Source organism: Diachasmimorpha longicaudata, chromosome 2 (genome assembly GCF_034640455.1).
Source record: "Diachasmimorpha longicaudata isolate KC_UGA_2023 chromosome 2, iyDiaLong2, whole genome shotgun sequence".
NCBI lineage: Eukaryota > Metazoa > Arthropoda > Insecta > Hymenoptera > Braconidae > Diachasmimorpha > Diachasmimorpha longicaudata.
The window spans coordinates 7,272,395-7,298,868 of record NC_087226.1 but is presented as its reverse complement, the minus strand read 5'-3'; the positions used below and the strand labels follow the sequence as shown (position 1 = coordinate 7,298,868).

The 26,474-nt window shown below is 36.9% G+C and overlaps 5 protein-coding genes and 1 long non-coding RNA gene across 14 annotated transcripts in view; 3 read left to right on the top strand and 3 right to left on the bottom strand.

The window, feature by feature from the left end:
* Nucleotides 1-100: 100 nt before the first annotated feature.
* Nucleotides 101-4,557, bottom strand: LOC135172962 (thioredoxin domain-containing protein 11). The gene is made up of 4 exons (XM_064139524.1): nucleotides 4,340-4,557; nucleotides 3,984-4,194; nucleotides 1,870-3,653; nucleotides 101-1,102 (listed from the first exon to the last, which is right to left on the bottom strand). The coding sequence occupies exons 1-4, from the start codon at nucleotides 4,555-4,557 to the stop codon at nucleotides 625-627; spliced, it is 2,691 nt and encodes an 896-aa protein (XP_063995594.1). The 3' UTR covers nucleotides 101-624.
* Nucleotides 4,558-4,774: 217 nt separating this feature from the next.
* Pig-q (Phosphatidylinositol glycan anchor biosynthesis class Q) lies at nucleotides 4,775-7,823 on the top strand. Its single transcript, XM_064139530.1, has 6 exons — nucleotides 4,775-4,917; nucleotides 5,242-6,172; nucleotides 6,521-6,801; nucleotides 6,891-7,083; nucleotides 7,172-7,286; nucleotides 7,493-7,823. Exons 2-6 carry the CDS (start codon nucleotides 5,375-5,377, stop codon nucleotides 7,681-7,683), a joined length of 1,578 nt encoding a protein of 525 aa, XP_063995600.1. The 5' UTR covers nucleotides 4,775-4,917; nucleotides 5,242-5,374; the 3' UTR covers nucleotides 7,684-7,823.
* Nucleotides 7,824-8,487: 664 nt separating this feature from the next.
* On the bottom strand, nucleotides 8,488-10,184 carry LOC135172976 (uncharacterized). The gene is made up of 4 exons (XR_010301228.1): nucleotides 10,044-10,184; nucleotides 9,095-9,348; nucleotides 8,909-9,010; nucleotides 8,488-8,627 (listed from the first exon to the last, which is right to left on the bottom strand). It is a non-coding gene; the product is annotated as an uncharacterized LOC135172976 (long non-coding RNA).
* On the top strand, nucleotides 9,214-15,681 carry LOC135172968 (DCN1-like protein 4). 7 transcript variants are annotated; one of them, XM_064139534.1, is made up of 7 exons: nucleotides 9,215-9,354; nucleotides 9,820-9,880; nucleotides 9,971-10,158; nucleotides 11,134-11,369; nucleotides 12,295-12,661; nucleotides 13,109-13,316; nucleotides 13,564-15,681. In XM_064139534.1, exons 3-7 carry the CDS (start codon nucleotides 10,033-10,035, stop codon nucleotides 13,647-13,649), a joined length of 1,023 nt encoding a protein of 340 aa, XP_063995604.1. In that variant the 5' UTR covers nucleotides 9,215-9,354; nucleotides 9,820-9,880; nucleotides 9,971-10,032; the 3' UTR covers nucleotides 13,650-15,681. The 7 variants fall into 7 exon arrangements, with proteins under 7 accessions (XP_063995605.1, XP_063995604.1, XP_063995603.1 ...); XM_064139533.1 differs by having other exon boundaries at nucleotides 9,336-9,477; XM_064139532.1 differs by having other exon boundaries at nucleotides 9,347-9,477; nucleotides 9,754-9,880.
* A 117-nt stretch (nucleotides 15,682-15,798) lies between these two features.
* LOC135172972 (protein FRG1 homolog) lies at nucleotides 15,799-17,384 on the bottom strand. Its single transcript, XM_064139542.1, has 5 exons — nucleotides 17,204-17,384; nucleotides 16,960-17,039; nucleotides 16,565-16,857; nucleotides 16,297-16,496; nucleotides 15,799-16,067 (listed from the first exon to the last, which is right to left on the bottom strand). The coding sequence occupies exons 1-5, from the start codon at nucleotides 17,260-17,262 to the stop codon at nucleotides 15,920-15,922; spliced, it is 780 nt and encodes a 259-aa protein (XP_063995612.1). The 5' UTR covers nucleotides 17,263-17,384; the 3' UTR covers nucleotides 15,799-15,919.
* Nucleotides 17,385-17,871: 487 nt separating this feature from the next.
* Nucleotides 17,872-26,474, top strand: part of LOC135172933 (uncharacterized) — a 50,844-nt gene continuing 42,241 nt past the window's right edge. For 2 of the 3 annotated variants that reach the window (XM_064139454.1, XM_064139455.1), the window contains exon 1: nucleotides 20,139-20,420. The gene's annotated coding sequence lies outside the window, so the exon portion shown is untranslated. Of the gene's footprint in view, nucleotides 18,402-18,627; nucleotides 18,803-20,138; nucleotides 20,421-26,474 lie in introns of those variants that run through there. The other variant, XM_064139453.1, reaches the window with a different exon arrangement.

Below are 26,474 nucleotides of genomic sequence, written 5' to 3'. Positions count from 1 at the left end.
TAATCTTTTCCACTCATTTAAAAACCATCTCATATAACTCATAAATATGAAGAATATCAATAATTGAGTTAATATGGTTGGGGGTAAATGAATCCCCGGCTTTAAAATAATAGATATATTTATTTTTAACAATATTTACATTTTCTTGATGACGAAGGGAATGATAACGATGATGATGATGGTCATGATTAGAGTTTGGGGAAGTGGTAAGACGAGAACTTGGAATTTTGGAAATCATAATTGGCGTTTTCCGTTGAATTTACGCACTATTCCATTCCCTACAATATTTTAAGCAAGATTAGAGCGAGATGGACCCTTTGACATTTTTCCAAATATTTATAACTCGGAATTGGGCTCATTAAATCAGTCCAGGTTAAAGTTGTTCCAAAGAGGAACAATTTTAATTTCCAAGGAGAATAAAAAAATTTTTTCATCAATTGTTTAATTATGAGTATTAAAAAAAATTTCTTCTGGTATTTTTACTTACATTCAATAGGTAATTGATTGTTTTGTCACGTTTTACCACTTCCATTATCTCATACTCGTATTAATTGTATGACTGTACATTGTTTTCATCTGACTGCATAAAATGAGTCTCTTTGAAGAGATGAATATTAATTGTGATCATAACTCGTCTCTCAAAGGTTTAATTATCTCGTTTTTCTCCTGAGTCTTCGAAATTTCACAGATTTCATTGTCATTTTTGTTTGAATTCCTGTAGTACGCACGGAATTTTTTGAGAATAGTGAAAAATTTCTCGTCAGTCTCGAGATCATCGACAGTGCTGAGGATAAGGTGAATCTCTCGAATGTGTTTCAAACGTCGCAAGATCTCTCGTCTTTTGTCGGACAACGTCATCTTCGGCAGGTATCTACTCTGTCTCCGCAGCTTCCGGTAAATTCCCAGCTGATTATGAATAATATCGAGGCACAGCCTTCGTATTCTAGCTACGCAGTCTTTTGGTGGCTCACCAGCTCCAGTGTGACACACATTCACCAGTGCTTCGATGTGTGAATCATCGTTTAAATTAGCGAGAACGAAATTTAATAGATTTGGAATTGTTATTGGCAAGCTGAATGGATAGACCGTACTGTCCTCTTTTCTGTAATTGAATTGTAACAAAAAAAATTGATGAGCAATTAAGAAAATAAATAATTGGTTAATTAATGGGAGGGAATAGCTGATGAGTTTTAAACAAATTTTCTTGGTTTTTAATTCTACAAGGCGTAGGGGTGAGGTTAATTATTCATATTTCCGAAGTGAAATGTATTGAATAACATCATGAAATTTTTTTTGCACAAAATTAAACTTAAAAAGTCAAAGTTCGTCTGTAGATAAGCATCCGGACACTTTATCATAACTTTAATATTCAAGCTTTGCAGGCCAGGATTTTAAGGTCAATACTACATCACTAGAAAACATTTTGAAAATCTAAAAATACTAAAAAAAACTTTTTGGAGGAAAATTGATAAAATAATTGTTGATGTCTAGTAAGAGCATCTTCTTTGAGACTTTGAGAGCCATTAATTTGTCTCCTCCATAACTTCACCATCAAATCGATTTAATGCTTATAGAAGTCAAGTTTCTAGCATTTGAAACAATGGTAATTATTTATGTACAAACAATGAATTTTTCAGAAATAATACGTTTGTGCACAATTCAATTTGAATAAAGCTGAATGTTCATGATGTTTGTCAAAATTTTCTCCAGCTATTCACTCTCTCAATCCGATAATTGAAAATACTTGAATCTGCAGTGAGCAAAGGAAACTTGGATATCTTTAAATCTAAATGGCTACAAATCTTCCATTCATAAACACAAGTCATCAGAAGGAATGACAACATATCCTCCAGTTGATTCATAAATTACCTTTTCGCTGGAAAGAAGAGAATCGCCGGATAGCGATTCATGCTGTACTCCCAAGGCAAGTCATTATTATCCCCATCGATTCTAACGAATACAAGATTACTCATTTGCCTCAGATACTGTGCAACCGTCAGATAAACATAGCTAACAGCACCACAGAATGCACAGTAAGGCGAGTGATAGAGAACGACCACATCCTTGCGAGGGTCCAAGGCAGTCCGCAGAAAGCTCTCGGTGGTGAGTTCACGAATGCAGACCTCATCCTTCCTCTCTCCCTTGCACTCATCGACAGACTGAAAGTCTCTGGCAAACCTCCTCCCCGAGTCGGACCTCAGCCTCCTCTGCAAGGATCCATTGCTAAACTCATTGATAAACTTGATAAGGGACTCCCTCCCCAGGTCCTCGTCCATCAGGTAGTGGCTCTCCTGAAGAGAATCAAGAATGACAACAGCTGTAGTATTCTCCATCCTCAACAAATCAATCCCCAATCCCTCAGCAAAATGAAAGTAAGTGAGACTATCTATTGCGATGAAGGACAACGATCGGTTATTGTTGCAAGCAGAGGCCTTCAATTGCACATCAACATCATCCTGATGACTAACTGGAAACACTGGAGGATGATAGTTATCGCCGATCATAAAATATTTGCAGTTTTCCCTAACACTTTGTTTCCTCAGATTCTCCGGGGACCGTGGATCGTTTTCCCCAGTGATCATTGAGGAAGGATGCCTCCTGTTACTGGTCGATACACCTGACGATTTTGAGGACGCGTCAAAGCTCCAAGGATCGCCGTCACAGCAGGAGGGCTTATCGAAATCTTTTTCGTTCATAATCTTGAAAACGTCTTGGTGATTACAAATTTCATTCTGCTGTCTTGGGAGAGTGTTGCAGACGTTTTCAGGGCCCCTCTTTCTACATAAGAGACATTTATTCATGAAGATCTTCCCACAACAGTTATCGTTGACCCACTGCTGGAGGGAAATGCTGAGGGGAATACTGTTCTCGTCAGATTTCGACAGCAGTTCCGAGCATCTTGCTATCGATTCTCGATGTGTGTGTTGAGATTGGTGCCTCTCCCTTTGAAGATACTGGATGAGGGTGGTGGTCCACCAGAGATAATCACAGTTGTGGTACTCGAGGGCTATCTCCTGGAGGAGCCTGTAGTTGTAGTTGACGGGATGGAGGGGATTTCTGGGAGTGAAGAGGAAAAGGACAGGGCCAGTATTGAGGTAGGGGGCTAAGGTCAGTGATTTTATACCTGGGGGCTGCAGCCAGAGGGAAACTCGGTGGATAGACTGTTCCAACCAGCGTTGGAGATTTTCGGAGCTCCAAATTTTGTCGGAGGGATAGATAAGTGATTCGTTCCATAGGTGCAGACTTGCTGATGGAAAAGAGGAAATACTGAAGCCTTCAGCGATCTGAGGGGATGTCACTAATGCAAATTTTATATCTCGGTTGGGATCACCCTCTAGGGATCGGACTGATAGTTTGTAGAAATCTTGGTAGCCCGGGCTGGAGGGTAGCCCGGTGAAGTTAAAAAATCCTACGAGGACTATTTCGTTGGCGATCAGGAGAGGAGTCAACTCCTCTTGGCTTGATATTCGGGTTAGGGGGTGCAGGTAGTTGTCCAGGAAACGCATCATATAGGGGGCGGTCGATATACCCCGGTATTGGACACCAGTACCTCGAAGAGGGTAAAGAATCAGGACTGGGTAGCTCTGGATCTTTGGGTACTGTGCACGACATTCTGAGCCTGGGTGCCAGCAATTTATGGCCGAGAAAAATACCTGCGGAGGGATAATTGTTTTAAATTGCTATTATTTTTTTAGAAAATTTTTTATCTTCAAGAGGTACAGACATGATACTGCACGGAAATGCCAAAATATCATTTTAGATCGGAAAAGGTTTCAGAGGAATAGAAAATTCGTATTCCTCAGGAACTTATTCTGATCACTAAACAATTAACCTCATCGACACGAGGAACACAGTCACCACCTATTTTAGAATTTCATTGCAGTGTCTCTTCAAAAAATTTCATTTAACTTCAATTCTTCTCATACATTTCTGCACCTCACAACTATTATCCTCACAACTATTATTAACTATTATCCCCTTACCTTTGAATGATACTGTTGGGCCACAATCTCGAACTCCTCTCTCACGATCTGAGACTCAGCATCCCAAGGTGCATAATACATTATAAAGCTCACATCAGAACTCGAAACTCGTTCAACCATAGCACTGACTTGCCCCTTATAAAAATCAATTATCACCGAGGTTTCATTGAAAAATGGTCGAGCCGGTGGCGGCTTCGATATCCTGGGGGCTCTAGAAAACCCAAAACTCCATAAATATCCCAAAATTCAGTTAAAAGAAATCAAAACTCCTCTCTAAATATTTCCATAGCCAAAAGAACCCCACAATAACGCAACAAATAAGTACTTTTATCTCAAAAACATAACCTAAAACTTACGCATTGTGAAGTGCAGCGAATGCAAGACCAAATGTGAAAATTCCTATGAATAAACAAACTGTTTCACGTGAGTACGACAACATCTTGCTGGCAAGTCTCTCCTCTAACGATGGATTTCGTGGCGATTCACTCGCCACGTTGCAACATTGAGTGTTAGTGGAGGTATTTTGGTTATCAACATTTCTCGTCACCTCGTCTTTTCCTTCGTCAACCATCATCCGTTGACTGTTGATATGATTGAACCAATTCTTTACAATTTTTTAAGTGTATTTTTACGTCACTGTAGCACTGTCCATCATCTTGAACCTTCTTTAGGCACATCAAAAAAACCGGAAAGGTTTTAACTCGATTACCAGAAGCCCAGAAGATCGAATAGGGTAGGCTGTCACGCGTACAAACATCCATCCATCCGAACAGCTGATCGGTGGTATAGTGTGTGAATGGGCGACTGTCGTATCGGCAGTGAACACGTGTGCTTGGTTAATTAATTATTGGTTGTTGTTCGAGGACTTGGAACGGAATATCGATCGTTTGTTATTATTTAATAGCTTATTTGGTGAAGAATTGCTCAAGAGAAGGCAAGATGTCGGAGGCCTCCTCCAAAATATAATAAAAGTTGACATTCAAGCATTTCAATAACTATAAGCTCGTTCAATGAATCTGATGCTACAATGATCTGTTTGTATACCAGTGCAGAAAAGTTTTGACACGTGGAATTTCATAATTGGCCTCTGGCTCGTGTTATAACCCTCCTACGAGTCAAAAACTACTTGTCTCACGAGTATCAAACCATTTTCCCCATCACAATGTGGAAGAGGAACGTTTTAGGCACACTTGCTGTACCTAAAAAGTTATTTTTTCACAAGACCAGACGAAAGTCATAATTTTTTCTCGATTTGCAGTTCCATTCCACGTATTGAATCACTCTCACTGACTTCAAACATGAATTTTGTCCATTAAAAGCCTCCTGACCTCGATGGGTTTGGCCTCAATCGTTGATTAGCCATCGCAGAGGCTTCGAAACCTCACTTTCAGATGAACAAAACAATGAAGTCGCTTTTAGTGTTCATCCCCAGGAACTTCTGCATCGAATCTCCTGGATATATAAAAGGAAAAGTTGTTTATGACCAGGAGAGTGAGAGCAAGAAATTCTACATAATTGGAACACAATCACCCTCTCGAGGAACTCCAAAAATCCATTCCGACCTGATTGGATATTATTCCAATTCCAATGAGGTATCCAAGGTCGATAAGCGAATGTGCGACTGGATAGAGATCTCCTCGACACCCTCAAAGGGTAAAAAATCAAACGATTATTATTTAAAAAGTGTGACTGTGGACAATCAGAGGATAGAAATGACCCTGAATACGCAGCACACTGTCAAAATAATTTACGATCAGGTGGGACTGTTGAAGGCCGAGTTATTCGGGAGTGATGATCATCCGGGTAATCACTTCCTGGAACTGAAGGACATCCTCGAGAGGAGGAAGATCGAAGTTCAGGCAAAAGGGGTTTTTGTGGGGATTATGGAGAGTCTCCTCATGTACACGCTTTCATGCTTCATGTATCCTGTGACGTTTCTTGGGGAGGTAACCAATAAGTTAATGCCTGTACTCAAGTACTCCACTCTGGGACTCCATGTCAATGGGTGGCTGGAGAACACCAAGTGGATGTTGGCTACCGTCATTCAGGAGAGGAGAGTCAACTTGAAAACTAGGAATCATATTTTAGCTACAATGTTTGATGTAACATTGGGAGTGATGGCTTTAAGATTACTTCTGCATTATATTGGGGGAATACCACCGTCGCATATTTTACTGGATAATGCTGAGGTAAATCATCATGATGATAACGTGATAACGATAATTTAAGAATGAGCAAGGTTAAACTTATGAGGATTGTCATAAAGTACCATAAAACGGTTTACTGCTAATCCTCTATGGAACGAGTATTTTTACCGGGATGTCCTGGAGATATTAATAACTCTGTTAAGGGTTAAACAACAATGGGCCGGAATTCTCATATTTCTATGAAGAACAGAAAAATAGAATTCTTTAATTCCAATTTTCGTAGCTGGTAAAATGTATATTGAGACAATTTTCGGAGACATTTTTATAAAACTTTTTACTTTCCGGCAAATTTAAAAGGGAATGTGCAAATAAATACGTTTTGCTCCACAGAAAGTCGTTGAATCATTGAAGAGTCTCTTCCACTGGCTGATGGGCTCACCAGCAGGACTAAAATTGAATCACTCCTTCAACAAAATGTTGGGAAAATTCTTCCTCTATCACATTCACCTTTGGTGGACATTCCTAGTCTCAATAAAACCAGTCATGGATTTTTTCTTCGAAGTACTACTCTTGTTTGGTAGATTGGGAATAACATTCCAAATATCAATCGCTGCTGATCTTCTGGCACTTGTCAGCTTCCACACCTATTGTATCTATATTTACGCAGCTAGGTAAATTAATGCAACGAAGGCAGTCAACCATCCAGATGCCGAAATTCCAACGTTTGATGAACTGCATCTGTGAATTCTTTTTTTTTCAGACTATTCAATATTCAAATACGAGGCTTAACAGCTCTGTTTCGCCTCTTCCTTGGCAAGAAGAGAAATCCGCTGAGAGAACGCGTTGACTCTTGTCAGTATCAGGCTGATCAACTATTCGTTGGAACTCTTTTATTCACTATTATTTTATTTCTCATGCCGACCACGTGGGTTTACTACTCAGTTTTCACTACAGTAAGAATTAAAATATTGAGCGAACATCATTTAACAATGTATTGTTTTATTTATTCGCTGATGATGATATTTTATGGTTTTTCAATAGTTGAGGTTAATCCTCATCGGTCTCGGAGGATTTCTCACGAGACTACGGTTTTACCTTCAAGTGATTCCTGCTTATACCTTCTTCTGCTGGGTCTTTCGATCCAGAAGCACAAACAGTGAGTTGTTACAGGATTAAAATAATAAATGGACATATATATGTTCTTTTTCTAGAAAATTGAATCATATCTTTTGAAATATTTTTTCTGAACTGACTGGCTCGAACGATAATATTTGTTGAAAGATCGACAGTTTACACAATTTTTAGGAAAAAATCCAGCCTATCATATATCTTGATTTCCTAAGTCTCTTGGACTTCTTCTAGGCTCAGTAAAATTGCTGATGAAATCCAGGGATAATACCGGTGCAATAACTTTGCTGATGACAACTGTAGCTGCATCTTGGAGAGACACCTGGAAACGATGCATTCCAGATACCCTCATCTATCATCCTTCCATAGAGTGGGGAGTGATTGTGAATAATATATTCTGGGGTCAATTGCTTTATCCTTTGTAAATGAATGAACTCAATTTAATTGATTCATTTAATCGAATGGGTTGATTCCATCAATTAAATTAATCCGTGATGAACAAAAATGAAAAGATCCAATGCAAATTGAATAAATAAATGCATTATTTTGTATTATTAGCACATGACCAAGTATGTTTGATTCTTCTCGTACTGATCATAGTTCAGACCCTCAAAACTCTCTTGCTTACATTCCTATCAAATAATTTAATGATATGACATACACCCACGTACCAAATCAAATGTTAAAAGGCAGAAGATGTATCTTCAGCTGGCTGGAACCTTTTGATTGTTCAGTTTTATTTCCTTCAGAATGGTAAAACAAGCGACCGATCTATTTTACTGTTTCTACTAAAAAAAAATCACACGACAATCCAATTCGTTCATTTGAGCAAAATTGAGAGGTTAAATCCAAAACGAATAAATCATTCCATCATTTTTTGTCATCACCACATAATTAACTCTTTATTTTATACATCTGGTGCTGGTAATATTTTAAACTCACAAACTTTTATTATTTACATGTTTATAAAGCAATTTATCACTCTTATTTCGAAAGGAAAATTAGAGATCAAATAAATTATGTTCTCCCAGAGAGCGCAGCTGTATTTTTTGCAATCTTCCTCTGTAATTGCTCATTGTCAACCGCGTCAAAATAATCCTTCAGTTCTCGGTCGAAGATAGCATCAATATCGTTGGCTTCTCGTACATATATAAAATATATGAGGAAGATAGCAGTACTTGCAGCAACGATGGGACCTTGGAACCAAGGGACACGATCGTTGTTACCGCCGCTGAAACTATGTCTAGCTGCCCAAGTCGCAGCTGGAGACTCCGAGTACACGATCGGTTGGTCTAGCTCATCGGGTTCCTCCTTAGAAACTCCCTTACTTTTCGTTTTCAAGGAGTGCCTGGAGGGCGTCGTTGCAATTCTGGAAAGGTATTAATTAATATTAATTGTTTATTATTGTGTTATGTGCGTCCTATAGATTTTTTCATCTCTAGTTTACATTTTTGTTTTCCATTTTTTTGTATCACTCTGGTGGAATGGGAAGTACATAAACAATAATTAATACGTGTTTTAATAGTGACGAAAGTTCAAGAACAATTATTCAACATAGTTAATAAACCTAGATTTTTTATCTAAATTGCCATCAATGAAAAACTCGAAATAAAAAAAACAATGAAATAATCAGACCATAAAGCGGCATACCAATAATTACTCATTAATTGATGAATTGATTCCAATGTAATCGATTATTCACAGTCGTGCTCCCGTCAATAGACCTAGTTTCTCTCAGTGACCCACAATTAACTAATATAACAAAAAATCGAATGGAATCGTCCAAAAATACATGGTCGATCTTGGTTAGCTACCCTGTACATGTACTCGATGTACCTCTGTAAAAAATTGTTGACTCCAGCTCTTATCATCATCACTCGAAGTTGTGAAACAGCCATATCAAACACTCAACTTTTTCCCTGACACTCAACTTATTTCCCAACTTTTCGCAATAAATATTTCCAAAAACACAACAATGTGGATGTTCCGGAAGCAACTAGAGGACTGACATCTGCAGGGGCTACACCCAGGCTCCCATGTTTGGCCGACGAGGAGAGGAAACAGTCGTTGGCAGTGACAGGCTGTAGGGCCTAGGGGTAATACCTAAATTGGATTTATTCACATAATCACAATCATTAACAATTAACTACCCCCTTAATATCGCCATTAATCCTCCCTTCACGCCTTAAATAACCTGCTCAATAGAGTTGAAAATAAAGGTTGGTTTTGCTTCTACTTCATGTTCTCTACACTTGAAAATTATTGAAGAAAAAATTCTTTTGCCAAAATTTTCTGGTACATTTCTCTTTCGTTCTCCATGCATTTTGCAAAATGGACTTTGGAGCAGTGCAGGGGAGGTTTGATTTTTATTTTCATTAGTTATTCAATCGAGGGGTTGATTATCTCGTTCTTTTGTTCAGTTGCAAAAAAAGGGTGAGGGAAAAAAATTGCTCCCCACACAAACCAAAGTTATTCAGCCTTGCTTCCTCCCTCAGAACCCCACTACGCCCCCTGCCCCTTCACCAAGAGCCCCATCACTAACATTCTGCTCCCATCGCCAGCTGAACGCGATTTTTAAGGCATCCGGGGCTGAGGAATAATTAAAATCCATCTGCATCTCCAGTAATTTCAATAATTTTGTAATATGTAATGTGTTTGTGAACACTTACTGACTGTGATTATATGATAATTAATATTTATATGTTCGGACAGACGTCGAAGGGATTTGATGAAATTTGAAAAAAACGTGATTTTTGGGGGCATAGGATGTATTGATGAACCTAACCTCAATATTGTCGGAGACGGCTGAGAAGGAGCAGGAGAATCGTTACGGGACACAGTTTATCACTGATCAGCTTGGGTCATTCAATTTGTCGGAGAATCGACAGTATAGCTGCAACGTGAGTCGAGATTATTTAGGGTTATGGGGTTTTGGGATTTTTTTGATTTTTGGGTCAGGGTGGAACTGTGAGGTGGAAATTTAGTGGAAAATCCGGAACTATTGGGAGACCTTGGGATTTTGGTTCACGTCATAAATTGTCGCAGTGGTATTAATAATACCGGAGTTTAACGATTTTACTCGTCTATTTTATTTTGTTCCATTGTATTTACTTTATACCTTTTTCAGGAGATATGGGGATTGAACAGAAGGAATTTATTTTGTGTGACAAAGTGAAAAACTACCGTATTTCGATTAGCAAAGATTGTTGATAAACCATTTGTGTTTATTTTTGGAGTAGGAAGAAGTGAATATCGCAATGAGCATTAATTTTTTCAACTGAGTTCTGCAAGAGAATTATAATTAGAAACTACATTCGCAAGGTGAACTGAAATTATTTGAGATTATCTGATTTTGGATTGTTTGGGTAGGGTGAAAAGTTGAAATTGAACAAAAAAATCCTCAGTATTGTGAGACTTTGACGTTTTTATTTCTCCAGTACAAAATAGTATATATCATCATAATTATTGGGTTTTTGTCACAAATTGCGTTAATTATAATTTGAGAAGAGAATTATTATTATACAATTGCGGTTGAAGGACTCGTATGCAGATTTACGTTATCGGAGAACCGAAACTTCAATTGCAACATAAGTCGTAATTGTTTGTGATGATTTGATTTTGGGCTAATATTGGGTCGGATAAGAGGAGAACTTTCGAGGAAAATCTGAATCACAAAGTTTGTGGGAATTGAAGATTCTACGAAAATTAACAGAATGACTTTAAAAATAGAAAACAGAATTTTAAACAATTAAACTGCAAAGTGATACTTTTAAAATAATAAAATAATGAAAGTAATGACAGTCATGATTATGTTCGATTGACTGGCTCTATTGAATTCTTCAGACATTTGTAACCAACAAAAATTGATGTTGAAGGGCTCGTGGTCAGGGGGAGCTCTCCCACCTGAGTTGCCTCAAGGATACGGAATAACCGTTGAACCAGCGCGAATAGGACAATCATTGGGTGCAAGAGGAGGAGGGATGCCTCGCAGTAAGCGGAGAGCGCCCTCCAATACGAATTATCATCACCATTCATCCACTGACATGTCACCAAGTGCACATGAGGATAGTATGCCGAGGCATCCCTCGAAAAGACTGAGACACACATCTGGGTGAATTGTTTTGCTGATATTTAGTTTTTTATTTCCCACGCTGAACAGAAATAAAGAATCTGAAGCTTGTTTCAGCGTGGGATTAGATCTCATTCCTCACACTCTTTCTTGTTTTTCCCATGTCGAGTCAATTGCCATTGATTAATGAATATTGGGAGAAAAATAGATAATTGGCTGGAAAATGGAAAAAAATGGCGTGGTTTTTAATGGAGATAACAATCATCTTAAATTCAATAGGAAGAAGAATGTCCTCACGTACAATTCAGAAGAATCCATAAATGCAACCCTTCAACCCAAAACCTTTCTCTAAGAACCAAAACAACGAAAATATCAAAAAGCTACAGTTCTATGAAAAAAATCGTTGACCAACTCAATCTCTACAATAACTTTCTATTAGCCCCCTCTTCGCCAAATTCATGTAATCCCAGAGGCAGCAGTTAACGATAAGAACACCGTTATACATATCATTCTCATTAACCCCAAGAGCCATTACATCAGTAGACAGTAGTCTCCATTGGATATACCGACATCGTGGTGGTGCAGAGGCGGTATAAAAATAGACAGTCCACAATTTTAGTCTGCCCTTCCTAGTCACTTTAGCTGGTCCAATTTTCTGTTTTCCAACATCTCTCCTCAATTCACATATTCCACCCCCAATACCAGAAGTATCAAATTCACCCCTCTCCCTCCGAGGCGTCAATTATTCGATTAAATTATCCAAATAATCCTCTAAAATTGATCTCCGGATTTAAAAGTTGAATTAAAAATTCATTTGACATTCATTAGAGGTTCCCTGACAGTGCATGGATGACAACAGGTCTGTGAAGTGCAATGATAACAGCAGAGAATAATGATAAAGGCTGAATCAGTTGGCCACATAATGACCACGAGTGAAATATTTCTCATCTCTAATATTTATTTTTAGCGCCAGGCGTTACACAAAAACAGAGGATGTCTCAAGTGCATCGTCGTTCTCTCAGAAACGATGTATCGCGTGGTTCAGGGAGTACACAGTGCCAGATGATCCAGATACACTCGGACCCGAAGGAATGGAGAAATTCTGCGAGGACATTGCTGTAGAGCCGGAGAATGTTGTTATGCTTGTACTCGCTTACAAAATGAATGCCCGTCAAATGGGATTTTTCACAATGAGTGAGTGGCTCAAAGGTTTATCAGAGTTGCAGTGCGATACGATAGGTAAAATACAACAGAAGCTAGAATACCTGAGGAATTTACTCAATGAGCCACACACCTTCAAGGGAATCTACAGATATGCGTATGATTTTGCCAGGGTGAGCTTTATATTTTTTTCATTTGTTAGAAATTATTAATTGTAGGAATCAAATGAAATTTCAGGGATATTTTGGCTCTAATTTTCAGGGAAGAGATTATCTTTTCTCTTTCACTGAAAATTAATGGAACGTGATTTTTTTTAACAGAGAAAATAAATAGTCAGCTCAATAATCGAGCGCTGGAAAAAAAATTTCCTCATTTTTATGATTTCCACTATAATAATGGATTAGAAAGTTCAGTAAAAATGTCTTTTCAGGGAAATTTTTGACAAATACGGCGATTATTTTAGTTAGTGATTTTAAACAACAGTGAAGGAATAAAACGCAGGCGAAGAAATTAGTCGAAAAGTTATGTTGTGATTGATTTACCCACCATCCCTCTACTAATGTGCATGGACAATTAAATAGTGATGAGAGATGGTCTATTTGTCATTTGATGGTTATCAGGATAAAGATCAACGCAGTATGGATATGGAGACAGCCCGTGTGATGCTGCAGTTACTGCTAGGAAGACACTGGCCCTTATTCTCCCAATTTGCACAATTTCTAGACCAGTCCAAGTACAAAGTTATCAACAAAGACCAGTGGTGCAACATTCTTGAGTTTTCACGAACTATTAATAATGATTTATCCAACTATGATCTGGATGGGGCCTGTAAGTACTATAATCATTTTACGTCTAGTATATTTAGAGTCGGGATAACGTGATTAAACTTTTAAAGGGATCTGTTCTGAAGTATTTTTCTAAATTTAAGATTTTGAAAAATTTTTGAAATCCCGAATTGTTTTGAAATTGAAGAAATAGTTTCCACTATTATCTAAAAGTCTTCTTTGGATTCGATACTTTTATCGCGAATTACAATGAAAAAATTTCCACTAAAGCAATTTTTAAACTATTCCAGGGCCAGTAATGCTCGACGAATTCGTCGAGTGGTTGAAAGTTCAAAGAGGCGAGGGGGCGTCTTCAACAAGTGTACGTGGCAGCTGAAATATCACATCCATCCAGTCTGTATCTTATTCAAAATCAATTCCCCCAATTCGACAATTTCAATTTCTCTCAATCACATATGTCATAAAGTTGAAAAAAATTACTTTCCAACTTTTATTTCATTATTTTTCTCGCATTATCCACAAGTTACTTGAATTATCGATTCACTGATTGACAACAAATTCATCCCGATCATTAGCTGCAGCCTAAAAATCGTGAATAATCATGAAAAAGTGGAGCCAAATCAATGATCAAAAGTTTAAATCATAGCTCTAACTTCTTCTGTTTTGAGTAATCTAATAGTCTGTAGCTTAACAATGAAAAAAACTAGTGTTGCCGTGTATTTCACCGATGGTTGTGCTTAGAAATTCGATATTTGGATTAGAAAAAAAATTGAAAAGAAGAAAATCAGAAAGATTATTCTCCCTCAGCACCACATCAATAACTTCTTCACTCGTCTCTCGATATACGCATTAAAGTAAATATGATTAACCTAACCGTCCAATTGCCGTGTATTTCATACTCGATAAATTGGAACTGTATAAAAGATGAAGAATATCATAATGGAATAACATTAACTCAGTTTTTTACGGAGTTCTAGATGGGATGCCTTACTTACGTTGAAGGGATTTGTTTTGGAGGGTTGCTCGTTTTTGGGCACAATCATGTAAATAACGGTGTAATTTTACTGATTAACTACTTGATACTACTGATAATTAGTCGACTTAATCCATTACATGATTGATAACTGTGATTAAGTGGAATAAATGAATTAAAATCATTTGTCGGGAGTATTCAACTCAATTGAAATGTACTAAAATGAAAATGATTGGTGGAATAATAATTGAATGAAAAATCAAATCGTTATCCCCAGACACAAGAAGTCAATGAGAAAAAAAATCTATAATTTTTCCGCAATTTCATTAAATGAAACATTGCGGAAGGTAGATATTTTGATTCTTTTGTAATAGATAGGAAAACTTTAGAATTAATTGAACTTTTATTTCACTTAATTGCAGTGAATAACGAAAGCAATAAGGTACTCATGAATATCATTGCCAAATCAAGTTAAACGGGGCAATCGAATGAGAAACCTGACTCACAATGTGAATTCTAAGTAGTTAAATAAATTAATAACATACGTTCGAATTACAACAAAGAATTTTTCTTCTGTTTAGAGGTTAAGTATTATCGAAGTGTTTATTATGAAATTGAGAGGCGACGGGTGAATTGAGGATAACGAGGTTTTTTGTAAGTTCATTGAAACATTGATTCTCAAAAATTGAAGTCATCATTGAATTGTATGTTTTATTAATTGTGGATTTATCATGAAACAATTGCATAATATGGAGAGGAATTTCCAGTTTGTGATTATTTCATTTTGAGTTGATTGTAACATCCTCATAGATTAAGAAATATTTTGCAACAAATCCGCTTTCCCCTGTGACGTTCTTGATAACAAATGTAAATGCATATTTGTCAAGATTTAAAATTGATTTTTAGTTTTTTTTTAAGAAAACAAACATCTTGTTCCATTCGTACTCAGCCAGTGCAACAAGTTTATTCACTCCCAAAAAGTCTCGATCTCGTTTCTCCCCAGTTATTTAAGTTCATACGATGTAAGTGTGACAAGAGAAGGCATTAAAGGCCGAATTTTTTAAATTGAGAAGCTGAAAATGAGAAAAAAAAAATGAAAAATACCAACTCTTGAGTTGTAAATTTTCTTGAAGAGATAGTAGCAGGCAATAACCTCCCTACGTAATTTAAGTAATAATTTAATAATCCACTTGTCACTTTAATATGCAATTGTTGTCTAAGGAAACAAACTTGTAGATACACTTGTAATTCCTAGTGATAATTCAGTCTTGTCTCTGTTTTGCCCACTTATTCCCTCCCTCCATCTTCGATCATCCCAGATCATTTTTTCATCAGTATTCTAACGAATGATAGTGTAATAATGTTGGAAATTTACTGTCAAAAGCCTGCTGGTACCTTTTCAATTCATAATAATAAAATATAAAATTGATTTAGAGGGGTAATGTGTTTATTGTAAAATTACTCGACGTTTTTAGTATGTTCCACACTTTATTTGATGCAAAAAGCATCATGTGCTCAATTAATTTAATCATTCAATCAATAATTAGATCAATTATACCCGCGATGACATTCATTTATTCGTTAATGCCTTATTTATGTAGAGATAATGGAAATTCTGACAGTTTTTTCTGTACCAATATAATTCATGAACAATTTCGATCTTTTAATATTCATTATTTACAGTAGCGATCGGACTTCATTTTACTTCTTCTGTCTAGCAGTGTTTCGTGGAGAATTCCTTGACTTTTCGCTTCTTCCAGTTGAGTTTTGTCACCGGTGTTGATTCGTAATTTTTTATCTTGGAACTTTTGGAACTTTCGGCTGAAAAAAAATGATTTTCCTCATCTTGGGTTTTTTGGAAGGTTTTTACAAATATTTGAGGATGAGGACATCCCTTTCGACGTTTTCCGTTAATCCGTCACTTTCATATATATTTAAAGAATTAAGACATGTCTCAAATGATAAAAAAATATTGGACTCGTTCTCAAGGACATCTATGTTCTAAATGTTTTCTCATTACTTAATATTTTCTTCAACAATGAGTACTCACACATAATTAACTTCAATTTGCGCAAGTGACCCTTGCTCCTCAACAGGTACATCTTTGTAAGGATCATCGATCTTCTGTATCATACTTCTGAGAGATAAAAATTCGCCAGACCCAGCAGTTTTGCTCTGACACACAGCATCTTCGTCGTCTGATATTGACATGAAACATCCGTTGTTCCCCAGAATGGCTAGCTTTCCATCCTGAAATGATCAGAGATTATTGAAACACTCTTCAAGACATTCTTTAATGATATAATTATGAGGACTACCTGAAAAATAGGCTCCCACTGCTCCATAGCTCCCACAGCATCACTCCTTCCGATTACCACTCCTTTCTTATCAACTCCAATGTACTTCCCGTATCCTGATTTCAGGGCTATCTTAGTCTCGTTCACTGGAAATGCTGTGAGGATCTCCTCTGGGGAAGGCCCCTCCCCCTCATCGTGAGGCGCTCCGAGGGTGAATAGTCCATTGTCAAGAGCTTTTACGTACGTGTGACTGCCAAATTCAATTGCCACTGTCCCGGTTATCTCATTAATGTTCTTCACCCTCCACCAGCCGCCTGAAATGCACATTATGAGATGGCGCGAGGTAAAATGGAAGCCTCATTGTTGATTCCTAATGTCAAGAATTTTAGTAGTAGCTGTCAATATACATTAATTACCGTGTTGCATAGCATCAATGTCTTTAGGTTCTGAATCCTCTTTACTCCGTCCATGTTTCTTATGTTTACGTTTTTTGGATCTGAAATATTAGTTGATGAGTCATGAATTATAAAAATATCTGAAAATTTGGACAAATAAACTTTCGATCAATGAATAGTAGTAGATATTATCATCGAATAAAGTGAATCAACAATTATATTGTATCTGTCAGGGTTTGCTTGCGTTGTAAATAACAGTACGTACTTTACTTTTTCTCCCTTCAGGCACAATTTCTTTACCCTCACTTTCTCGTATTCAGACATTGGTTTATTAGATTTTATCTGATTTATTTAATAATTAGGATAGTATTCGTTAGTTCATAATGCAAATAGAATGTCACTCTCACGAAATCACAACATAACCTCTCAAATGAACAGAATCATGCATTAGGGTTTGGTAAGCTCATCTGGGTTTCTGGTGGGAGGTCTTCCATGACGGCAATCGGTCTAGTTCGTACCTGTTTGTACGACCCTCCTGACAGATTTCAAATTCTTTGAACATTCCAATTTGTTCGGCCATGTGAGAGAGTGAATATAAAAAATAATGTGGCTCACTAATTTTTTCGATGTGTAATTTACACTGTCAGTTTTCATTTTTTTTCTGATAAAGCTTTTTCATCTTGAACCTCAAAAGCATTTGTATTTCCGTCAAAAGATATTTTTTTCCTCACATTTTACGTTCTTTTATCTTTTCTATTTCCCCACATGGTTTCCTCCTTATAAGAATTTGATTTTTTTATTATTTTGAATTGTTAGCGCTTGTAGGTGCAACTGACCAATGACAACGGCCCGCCAATCGCGAAAACCCCCTCTCCCCCACCGACGGAGCTCGGGCATTTTGGCGGAATGACGCTCATTGTTCTCTGGGCAGCGAAAGCGTGACGATGGGAATAATTAACAGAGGTGTCTTGTGATGGTTTTTGCCCAGTTGAGGGTCCGTGTATCGCGTCATCGTAGATACGATTGCCAATACCGGGTTGTGAAAGTGATAAAAACGAATCTAGTGAAAAATACGCGAGATAATGAGTTGGAGATTAGTAGCGTCACCCGGGTTTTTTCAGTCAAGCATTTCGTTATTATTTTCCAATTAATTTTGACTTCGTAATCAAATTAATAGTTTCTTAATTGAGAAGTGTTTATTAATTTTCATTTTTTAAATATTTTTTATTTCTAAATTGTAACGGTTCTAAGTACCGCGGACCAATGACAACCGTCCGCCAATCGCGAGAGCCCCCTCGCCGCCCCGCGGACGAGTATATGCGTTTTGGCGGGATGATGCTCAGTTGTTCTCTGGGCGGCGAAGGCGTCAGGATCAGAATAGTTTACAGAGGTGTTTTGTGATGGTTTTTCTTCAGTTGAAGCCCCGTGTATCTCCTCATCGTGTAAACGATTAACAATACAAGGTATGTGAACGTGATAACAATGGATCTAATCAAAAATATGGGGGGGAATGAGTCTGGGATTAGTAGCGTCACTCGGATTTTTTTTAGTGAAATATTTCGTTACTATTTTCTATTAAATTTTCACCTCATAGTAATGGCAATTATTTTTTAATTGAGAAGTGTTTTCTTCATTTCCTTTATTCTGTGTAAGAAGCAGTTGATCGCATTTTTTTTTCTGAATTTTTAGTCGGCTGTACACCGGCCAGTGATCGTTCTTTGTCTCACGGGAGTATGGAAGCGTCGCGTCAAAACAGACGGCCGGCCTTGTTATGGTTTTGCCGAGTTCACAGGGGGTGAGCAGTATACAAACATGGCGGTTCGCGGAACTCAATCCTCTATCATGCAATATCTACGTCGAATAGGTGAGTTGAAATAAAGTTTTATCTTTTAATACTTCTTTTACTCTTATCGGAAAACATATCATACCATTCATGGATTGAAATGAAATTTATTTCTAATGATGAGCTATTCACTTGCCTACCTATTGCCACCACATACGAGTGATTCGCACGGGATATAGATAACACTGGGACCCGTCGATTACCCGTACTTGGTGTAAATAGTCCAGCGTTTATTTTTTATTTAAATAATATGAGAGAGGAAAGGGGGGATCGTGAAACCTCCAACACATTTTTCTTTCAATCCACCTACACGAAAAATTTGTACTTTGCCTCGTGATAAGCGAGAGAAGGGTGCGCGCTCCGGCCCTTGGGTGGAAAGTACTCACTTTCCGCTTTTCATCCATATCTTTGGAAATATCGTAGCTAGGACAATTTGGCTAGCGCCATTGGATTCGTGAGACGATTTCCGATATGCAGACACCCCAGTAGTACTCGTTCGGTGAAACTACGTCGGTACCATGGAGTGCCTGGCGTCACTCAAACCCCCAGAACTGAGCCTCCTTTAGTCTATCCTCTTTGGTTGTAGCCGTCCCATAAGCGTTAGCAATCCTCTATAATCGCTGCTCAGGACCTATCGATGACATCTTAAAATTTTTTGGGACGGAATAGGTTTTTGCGGAATTATTATTTATTACCAAAAGTCATTCCGAGTACTAGTATCAAATGCCGGTAATGTAGAGACTTTCCGTCGGTCAGTCATCGAGTCATTAAAACCATTGCCAATTCTGTTGGTCAGTTATCGACTCGGGTAAACTTCTAGTTCTCTGCGGGGACTCTATTTCCAAGGTCACGGCTGTTCCGTCCTATTAATTGTTTTTACTCATGCGAATAAAATTAAATAATATAGAGCGTCAACCAGAAATTTGGGCTGCTGCATCAAATATATTTTAGAGTTTGTACATTTTTTCCATCAAAGAGAGCAATATTTTTTTAATATTTATAAAGTGTAATTTAGTGTTAAAGATTTTTCTATTTATCAATAACATGTGAATATAATATGATTTATTGAGTCCATAGAATTCTTCCCCTTTATTCTAGACGATTTTTTTAATATTCAAAAAACTCAATAATATAGATTATACGTGCATAGCCTGTCGATGTACTTGCACCCCTTCATTCATTCAATCCAAGCCACCCTCTTACCAAACGCCCCCTCCCTTTGCCCTTCTTCCTGCCCTGAACGGTAGCGGGATTTTCGCCTCCATTCGAAATTGTTGGATACCGAACAGAAGTGGGGGTGTCTTCTGTGCCGGCAATCGTGGTGGGGTGCCTTTCAACCCCCCAGTGTTGCCGCAAAACGCGCGTACGTCAGATGCTCTAATGCTTCGTGTTTCTCCGTCCGTAGTAAAAGCGTTTTCAAGTGTAAAATTGTTTGACAATTCATCGATAAATTATTATCTTTAATAATTCCGTATTTTTTTTAAGTGTCATCTTGGATTTTCGAAGTACTTGTGCTTTTTAATGTTCAATTTTATTTTATTTTGAACAGAGTGTGGTGATACAATTGGACTCTTATCACAAGCGGAAGGAGTTCACGGCGGCACCATGGAGAGTGTTTTGTTAATAAGGCAGCTACACTGTGAGTGAAATGCATTTATTTAAATAACTATTTAGATATTTTTTTATGGAGCTCAATTATGGTAGGTTAACTGGGTAGTTCTCACAATTCGGTAGTATTCTCTGGTCGTATTCATTGATTTACACTATTACATTTTACGAGTTAAAAATTCCTATATTGATTTTTTTTTTATTAAAAATTCTCGACGGCCATCGAACCGTAAAGTGTTGATTAGTTTTCTACGAGACAGCTGAAGTGGCTGTAAAAAAGTTGTGGACAAAATGAAAGATAAAAGAGTTTCATCGATAGCTTTTTTTTTTCAATACGCATCACGAGTATGCATTTTTTTTTATTTTGGTAGTATTGAAAGTAAACAATGGGTTGATTTTTGAGGTAACTGTTTATAACAGTTTCAGATTCTTGCGCGTGGTCGAGAGCATTTCAATTTCATATTTATTGGATTGATAATTTGCAAGAATATTTACTCGATTTTTTATAGTTTCGGTCAATTGTCACGAATTCCAATTAGAACAACTTCCACTTTTATAGACAAACTCAGAATTTCTACAGTAATTTCAGTTTTAATGAATAATAAATCTTGAATTCCCAGTTGTATGATAGTTTAAAGCAATTCTAAGCATGAGGATGTTTAAAAAAATAATTAATGCTCTAGTGATATTGGATAGCGAATTAGGCAAATTTTCCGAGCTGTTGACGAAATTTTTTGGTGGAACTATTGAATGATAAACGTTTGCGCAGATTGTAAGAATATCAATGTTCTCTCAAACTAAACATTTTTTTTTCCACCGTTCGAACAACTCAACAAAGAGAGCAAAGCAAATAGTCCGGTGTTTCGAATGACAATCCTTCTGAAAAGCCCCTTTTTTACATCGATGATGAATCGTTAGGTATTCAAACTGGAATTGCAATCAACTGCTGATTGAGTTTACATACAGTTTGTATATCCTATAAGAGTAGAATTTGTCAGTACCAAACATACCACCGTAAATCCCCCAATCCTATCATGAATATTTATTGTTAAATTTCTCTCCTACCACTACAACTTTTGACCCCTGAAAAAATATCAATAATAATACATTGATTTATTCAATAGTTTATTTTTAGCTCTTTATCAATATGTAAATTAACATTGCATTTACATTTCATGCTTTACTGAGTGTCGAATGAGTGGAGTGAATTTACAAAATTTCCCTGATCATTAAATCACACCATTAATTTTCGATAAAACGACAGAGCGAATATTATTCATTAAAAAAGTACCGGTGAAGAGTGAGTAATTAACTTCCGACGCGGATCGTTCATTCGGGGTGGAAAAAATGAGAGTAAAAAAATATCAACTCGACGTGCGCGAAAGAGTGAATGAGCCCAACCGCAAAAGTCAATATTTCTTTTTATCTGTTTAGTGTTTACTCTTGTTCTTGTCGATTGTCAGGGCAATTTAAAGTTGTCTGTGACTCTACCGTGCACTGCTCATGAATTATTTCATTCATTTGTCCAGGATCTCTCGTCATTAATGTCTCTCATTATCTGTCCATTCGATCAACAGCAAAATGAAAGGGCAAAAATAATTTTAAATGAAAACGAAACGATGAGTGGATTAAATGTCCCGTTTTATTCGTTGCATTTGGCAGCTGCTGCCAACTGAAAGTTAATTCTGAAATTTAATTAAAAGTGAAACAATTGGTTTTTGTGATTTTCCTTCAGACTCGGTAAATTTTCTTCAACATGATACAAATATCAACACCCCAACACGCCTGACTTCTAGATATTTTTAATGTTTTTCATTTTCGGTTATTGAGTAGTGTATATCGTTGTCCAATAAACACCCATTAGTCTAAACACAAAGTAATTGCTAGACCGGTAATTTTAATGAACCATCGACTATTTTCCCTTAGATTGAAAATGAATATTCGAAATTTACCAATCCGTCAACAAATTAACCCCAACGGATTTTTAATAATTCACCGTGCGTTGAACCTGCAATATTAATATCCATTACCCCACATATTCGGAGAATCGTTCACTAAAAATCAAATAATAAAAGTTCATCGAATATTTTTATTCCGAGCCCCAAAGTGAACATATTTCTTTTTCCTCTCGCATTTCGTTGGAATGATATAACCCAGATATTCGTATTTCATAAAGCCCACATGGGTTTTACATTAAGGTACAGTGCTATCTTCCCAAGTGTTGAAAAAAATCCATCACGAATAACGAGTTTGTTTGTGATATGAAAGACGGGTGGGCAGAAGAGAAGTTAAAATAATGTTGAAAATAAAGTAAATAATGAAAGGCGGTGGACGAGAGTGGTCGGAGTATGTAAATATCAGTTTCATATGCTCTTGGTTTGAAAATATTGCTGGTTGAGGTTTGCGGTTGTTTCGGCACTGGCAAATGTTTGCCGAGAAAACCCGCGTTGGCGGGGCAGGGGGAGGTGGGGGCTGAAGGTTGAGGAGGCCTTTCTGTTCGCACGTTAGACGTGACTCTTTGACGCGTGGCAAATCAACCCCCGTGCTCTCGTGCATCGGTATAATAACACGCTGTACATGTTTAGCTACACATGCAATTGTGATTTGAAGACAGGAGAGAATAGAATAGAACAATGAAGTCTATGTCTTGTTTATTTTCTCTCTGTTTCCTTGAAATTTGAATGTCACATATTACACTTCTCTAATTACGCTGATAGAAAAATTGGGTTAATGTTAATGATGTTTGATGACTTACCGAATAGCGGTATTCAATTATAAGAACTAGATATTCGTTAATAGGTACAGAATCATTCGATTGAATGATGACGTGTTGATCGAAATGAACTTTGGATCCGTAGAGCGAAATTTAAGGACTTTTTTTCATTGGGAAGTTTTGTTTTTATGTGTTAAAAGGGAAAAAGTATTATCAGACTTTTCAGTGCAGTTCTTGGGGTATTGATGAGGCTTCATTTTGTCGTTACTGATCAGAAACAAATCATTTGGTTTTAACCGAATTACATTTTAGATCCGGTGAAAAATGTAATTTAGTCTCGAAGATTTTGTTCCATAGTAACAAGGAAAAATTTCTAATGGTGAATATATTCTGTAATTATGGAAGTATCTGGAGAACATGTGGTTTGTCGCGAAAGAGCCGCAGAATCATTTTGCGGAAAATTTTATCAACTGTATAAAATGCTTTATGACATCTCTCTGTTAACGCATGGTTTTTCCAAGTAATATCCTAATTAACGGTAACCGAAGAATTTTCGTGAATTCATGATGTCGACTCGTCTCTCTCTCTCTCTCTCTCTCTCTCTCTCTCACACCTACAGTTCGCGTTCTATCTATTCAACCCTTGGGTCTAGTCTGTCTGTCTCTCTTCCTCTTTCACATGCACGCCCTCCGTAGCAGCTATCGATGATATTAAATATGTAGCAACCACATTGGGGCGTCATGCAACGCACCATGCTAGAGTATCGATTGACATTCTCATATTTTTCTTTTCAAAATACCGTGTCTTCCCTACGGTCTTATCGCATGAACCAGATACAGTTAAATTGAAATTTATGGACTGGGAAAATATCAATCACTGTTGAAAAATTATTGAAGATCGGAGGGTAATAGTGTAGATGGAAATAAAGATTATAAAGTTTAGAAGAATGTCATCAATCATCAGACAAGAGTAAGAAAATAGTTGCGAAAAAAATCGTGGTTGTTTAATGTTTTATATGAGAGTGTTCGGACGATGAAAAAATCAGTGTCTTGATCAAGAATATCGATCCGTTTTATAACGAAAATTTAACTGATTAATCGATAGAGCTGAATCTCCGAAAAAAATTCAAATAAAAACGGGAATGATACAAACATTCATCAAACGAAGAGAAATAAAACACTGAATCGTATCAAACTTTGAATATCTCATAAAAAATGACAATAAAATCGTAATTTATACAGAGGAGGGATGTCAATCTCTGAAAAAATGATTAATCTCGGGTACAAAAAATATTCCATGATGTGTATGGAGAGAAACATGAATATTTAGTTCTGAATTTGAAAGTAAATGGAGAAATCAAAATGGGAAAATATGATATGGAATATTCTTGTATTTGTGAGCACCTCCTGCTGACGTGAAGTACGAAATAAATATTTACATCCCCTAACACTCAAAATATTTTTAACATAGTCAGTTCTGCAATTTTTCGTGGCCATTGAGCATAGATTCGAGAGACAACTTTGAAAAAAAAAAACAACTTGAAAGTCGTAGATGTACTTTAAAAGCCTCGGATGTACTTTTCCGTCTCATTGTAGGACATCAGTGACTGCTGTACTTCCCTTTCGCCTCAAAAACTTTTCCAATGGATCAATTGACATCACTGGTTACCCCGTGAGAGCTTCATTCTCCAGAATCTTTTCATTCCACTTGTTTTTTTTTTCTTTCTGACTACCTGCTGCTACGTGATACACCTCAATGACAATTGTACTTTTTCACTGGAGTAGACAATCGTCTACTTCAACTGCTTTATCTCTCGGTACTTTGAGAGGAAACTTAGTGACGTTAACGGCCCACATTTAGGATAATTTCCGACGAAATCATTTCAAATGTGCCGAAAAATGATTCTAAATTTGAGAATTCGAAAGAGCTCTTGATTTATTAACGTGGAAAACATTAATATTGATTAGGGCGGTGTCATAAACAATTATATCTGCACAAACAATGGGAAGTTTTACTTCAGGAAAATTAACCAACTTGATAAATGCATTTTTTTTCTAAAATTAATGTTTTTTAGAGGAGAAAAAAATCCGAGAAAACTTGGAATTGTTAACACGGCCTCACACATCTCTGAGGTTCTTTAGACAATTAGGTTTACCCTGAGAAATATGTAAATGTATTGTAAGAATATTTATTCTTACGAAAATTATCATTTTTTTGCGAAATTCTTTGTTTTGGTGGAAATAATTTTTTTCTTCACATTCTGGGTACGAAAAAAATTGATAATTAGTGCATTTGAGTCGATTTTGCCTCATATTATAGGGTACTCCCTCATTCATCGCATTTCTCTCTTCAAAATTCTTCATGGACAATAATTTTCATTCTATTTGGACTTTTTTTTATGTATCCGTGTATGCTCATGGCTGACGGAATTTAATTTTCGAATATTTTTGATAGGCCATTGTTTCGAAAACGCTGTCTCCATCCATTTATTCCATCGGCTCCACTGTTCCTCTTGAAATGGTTTTTATTGATTTACAGGACGGCTTAACCATCATTTTTTGCGGGTCTACTTTTATAGTAATTTCATGGGCAGTAAAATAAAAATAGCAAGGAAAAAAAATTGAAAGTTTCGAGGCAGAAATTACTAGAAATTCCATGGGCAGCAAAATGAAAATGAAAAAAATGAATAAAAAAAAACGTATAAGTTTGGCAGGAAATCCAATCATAAAATTTGATGACAGAAAAGATATTTCATTTGAATGTGAATATCTTGCCTTAAAACGAACTGATTTTTTTTCATTCATTAACACTTAAGGATAAGGTGGAGATAATCGTGTTCCGTTCTCACATCATGAGGGCAATAAACGAGTCTTCTGTCGTTTACATATTTATAGAAATAAACTTCGAAAATTCATTACAAAATACGCAAATCGCAATCACCTCGTCTCCAACCAATTCTCTCCGCAATAATATCAGTCGCATTCAACTGTTAAAGTTAAATAAAGGAATTATTACATCTTGTACACATCAATTTATCCTCGATAATAGTTAGATGGTAGATATTGCCACAGCCAATGTCCGGAAGCATTTCACTTTACGCTCGCTCGTTCAGACCGTAGTTATACGTTAGAGAGACATCAGTCATACCGACGATGAAAACGACTCGACACATCGATTGATCTCTTACGGCGGTAGAGAGTACATCGCAATAATTCGTAATTTTTTTAGATGGGAAATCAACTTTCGTTAAAATCGAATTTTTTAACCGGAAGAAGTTATTTCCCGTGTTCCAGGGTCCGGCGATTGCCACGCAATCTCTCAGAAGCAGGAGAAATTCGAAAAAAAATTATTTTGTCCTGGCGAGTGAAGGGC

Coding starts and splice junctions, on each gene's coding strand:
- LOC135172962 (XM_064139524.1), bottom strand. CDS start 4,557: ATGATGGTTGACGAAGGAAAAGACGAGGTGACGAGAAATGTTGATAAC. Junction 4,195..4,339: donor TTCGCTGCACTTCACAATGC/GTAAGTTTTAGG, acceptor TGGGTTTTCTAG/AGCCCCCAGGATATCGAAGC. Junction 1,103..1,869: donor CTCTTCTTTCCAGCGAAAAG/GTAATTTATGAA, acceptor ATTCAATTACAG/AAAAGAGGACAGTACGGTCT.
- Pig-q (XM_064139530.1), top strand. CDS start 5,375: ATGAACAAAACAATGAAGTCGCTTTTAGTGTTCATCCCCAGGAACTTC. Junction 6,802..6,890: donor ATCTATATTTACGCAGCTAG/GTAAATTAATGC, acceptor TTTTTTTTTCAG/ACTATTCAATATTCAAATAC. Junction 7,084..7,171: donor ACTACTCAGTTTTCACTACA/GTAAGAATTAAA, acceptor GTTTTTCAATAG/TTGAGGTTAATCCTCATCGG.
- LOC135172968 (XM_064139535.1), top strand. CDS start 10,033: ATGAACCTAACCTCAATATTGTCGGAGACGGCTGAGAAGGAGCAGGAG. Junction 12,662..13,108: donor ATGCGTATGATTTTGCCAGG/GTGAGCTTTATA, acceptor GATGGTTATCAG/GATAAAGATCAACGCAGTAT. Junction 13,317..13,563: donor CTATGATCTGGATGGGGCCT/GTAAGTACTATA, acceptor AAACTATTCCAG/GGCCAGTAATGCTCGACGAA.
- LOC135172972 (XM_064139542.1), bottom strand. CDS start 17,262: ATGTCTGAATACGAGAAAGTGAGGGTAAAGAAATTGTGCCTGAAGGGA. Junction 16,858..16,959: donor CATTGATGCTATGCAACACG/GTAATTAATGTA, acceptor TGTGCATTTCAG/GCGGCTGGTGGAGGGTGAAG. Junction 16,497..16,564: donor AGTGGGAGCCTATTTTTCAG/GTAGTCCTCATA, acceptor TGATCATTTCAG/GATGGAAAGCTAGCCATTCT.